This window comes from Brachyhypopomus gauderio, chromosome 4, assembly GCF_052324685.1.
Source record: "Brachyhypopomus gauderio isolate BG-103 chromosome 4, BGAUD_0.2, whole genome shotgun sequence".
Lineage (NCBI taxonomy): Eukaryota > Metazoa > Chordata > Actinopteri > Gymnotiformes > Hypopomidae > Brachyhypopomus > Brachyhypopomus gauderio.
This window is the reverse complement of record NC_135214.1, coordinates 29,237,706-29,240,205: the sequence shown is the minus strand read 5'-3', so window position 1 is coordinate 29,240,205 and position 2,500 is coordinate 29,237,706. Positions and strand designations below refer to the sequence as shown.

Below are 2,500 nucleotides of genomic sequence, written 5' to 3'. Positions count from 1 at the left end.
TATCTTTCCTCGAACACTACAGGTTGCAAAATGGAAGCAGGTCTGTGGTGGAGTGAGAAAGGGCACCAAGCGGAAGAGAGCGGGGCCCCAGGTGAACTTCAAAGAGGTGAGACCCCCGCCGAGCCCCATTTAAACACACCCTGTCCCACCCTCACGTCCTCCCTCCACCCTGCCTCCACCCTTTGCCCATCGTCTCCCCCCCCCCAAACCCTCCCCTCTCTCTCCCGGTCGGTGTTTTCCAGCCGGTCGCCCCCTCGTGCCCTGCGCCTCCTCTCCTCCCCTCTGGCCGGGACTAGTTTATACGTGAGCGACTGCCCATGTAGTGTTGCGCTGGGCGGCTATGAGATGGTAGAGTGGCCTGGGGGAGCACTGAAGGAAACAGAAGGGTCCATTACAGTTTGGGGGGGGGGGGGGGGGGGGTATTCTTCACCCTCATTTCTTAGCTGTAGAGTGCCAAGCAGAGACCGAGCAGGAAAAATGAGGGCTGTGATAGCTGGTCTTGAAATAGCTTCTGGCTCTCCGGATGGCCGGGACTCCTGTGCTGCTGGGCGGGCTGCCTGTGGCGGTGTGGCCCTGCCTTAAGCTGGGAGTGTGTGAGCTAGCTTTGCTGTTGTTTACTTCCATCCTGCGCTCGTTTATCTAGCGTGCAAAGTTATGCCCCGGAGATATACACACTCCACGGCAGAGTGACCAAAAACTTTCAAACAAGAAAGATTTGTGCGAGCGAAACTGGCAAATATTGCTAACTTTAGTTAATCGCGTGTGTCACTGGCAAACGGCATGGCTGAGGGGACAGCGATGGTGTTGTGTGTCTTGGGTTACAAAACTAGGTTTGTGTCTGTGCGTGTCTGTGTTTTGTTCGTCTTTTTCTGATTGAGACATCATAGAGTTTTAGCGGTGATGTAATGTCTGTTCTGAGCCACTGTTCTCATCACATCGGTGGCAGGAGTGTGTGTGTGTGTGTGTGTGTGTGTGTGTGTGTGTGGGTATGTGCCTGCGCACATGTGAGGGTGTTTGTGGTTGAAACTCAGAGAATGTGTTGAACACAATACCCCTTCACAAACTCTTGTGAGTGGTAAAGTACTTGTTGAAAGGAGTCACAGACATGTTGACTCCAGAGTGTCAAAAACTTAACAGCTACGTTCAACATTCAGGAATGTCTAGTGTCCCTCACAGCTGAGAATGTCTTAATTTGCCTTGTTCCCTCTGTAAATGTAATATGTGTACTTTCTAAAATGTGTATTCTCTAAAACTGTAGGACAACAAAAATGTTCATCTGAATTTACAAGGCGCAAAGTTCTGAGATCTGGGCCTTTGAGAGGAAGACATCGTGCTATAAGCTGTGTACACAGTGGCGGCCGCACTACGCTACCAGGTTGATGCGTTTGCTGTGCAGGACTTCAGAGAGCTGTGGAGGTGGGGATGGGGTTGGGGGGGGGCGGGTTTGAAAGGAAAGAAAGGCCAATTACAGCGTAGTTGGCTCTGCACAATGGCTCGGGTGGGAAGAGAGGGAGAGTGAGGGAGCGATTGTTTGAAGTGTTGCCATAAAAGCCAGCCTGAAAGGAAACACTGGTGACCCCTACCTCACACACACGCGCGCGCACACACACGCACGTGCACACACACTCGCCTCGGCGACTCGCCCCAGCCCACCTCATCCCCCCGCTTGTATAAGGTGGCTAGGAGCCCCTGGGTCTTCCAGGTGTATTTTATATTACTTATTCACAGACTTCAAAAGCGGGTGCCCCGTCCTCCGCCTGTCCATAAATCAGGCACAGGCGCTGCTCTTAAACGCGGGTGGGGGGGGTTTGAGGCCCCTACAGGCGGTGCCTTGGCTGCCCCACTCCCAAAGGTAATTACATCATAGCTAATTGCCACTGTCGATGGCCAGGCACTCCCTACTAAACGCAGACTGAGATCAGGGTCATTTTAATGTGAAACTAAAGTTTTGGGCTAGAAAAGAGTGGAGTTTTACTGCCTCCCTTTTGTGTGTGTGTGTGTGTGTGTGCGTGCGTGTGTGTGTGTGTGTGTGTGTGTGTGTGTGTGTGTGTGTGTGTGTGGGTGTGTGTGTGGGTGTGTGTGTGTGTGTGTGTGTGTTCGTTCGGGGGTTTCCTGTGCCATATTAGTTACGCTTTTGTGATAATGAGTTTCATTCTGCTCCATTTTTGTCCAAAACCAGCTAATGAGGGAGCTTGTCTGCACTGGCTAATCATATGAGTGAGGGAGGGAGAGAGGGAGGGAGAGAATGAGGAAAAGAAACAGGAGAGAGGCGTAGAACGACAGAAGAGAGTTCTCCAGTGTCATCTCCACGTTCAGGGTTCCTGTGTAATTGCATGGGTGAAATAAACACAGTCTGAATGCTCTCTGCGTGAGGTCAGTAGGTATGTGAGGTCAGTAGGTTTGCTGTTTGATAGACCGTGATCTGTTGCTTTTATTAGCTAATGCATAACCGAAAGTCCAGACCCAAGAGGACGCTCTACGTCTGTTTAAACTTCACGTC

At 51.4% G+C, this 2,500-nt stretch overlaps 1 protein-coding gene across 2 annotated transcripts in view; it reads left to right on the top strand.

Moving 5' to 3' along the window:
* aopep (aminopeptidase O (putative)) overlaps window positions 1-2,500 on the top strand; it is a 52,490-nt gene that overhangs the window by 24,775 nt on the left and 25,215 nt on the right. For both annotated transcript variants that reach the window (XM_077003620.1, XM_077003621.1), the window contains one exon: window positions 23-106. In XM_077003620.1, the coding sequence (XP_076859735.1) occupies window positions 23-106 (84 nt within the window). The remainder of the gene's footprint in view (window positions 1-22; window positions 107-2,500) is intronic.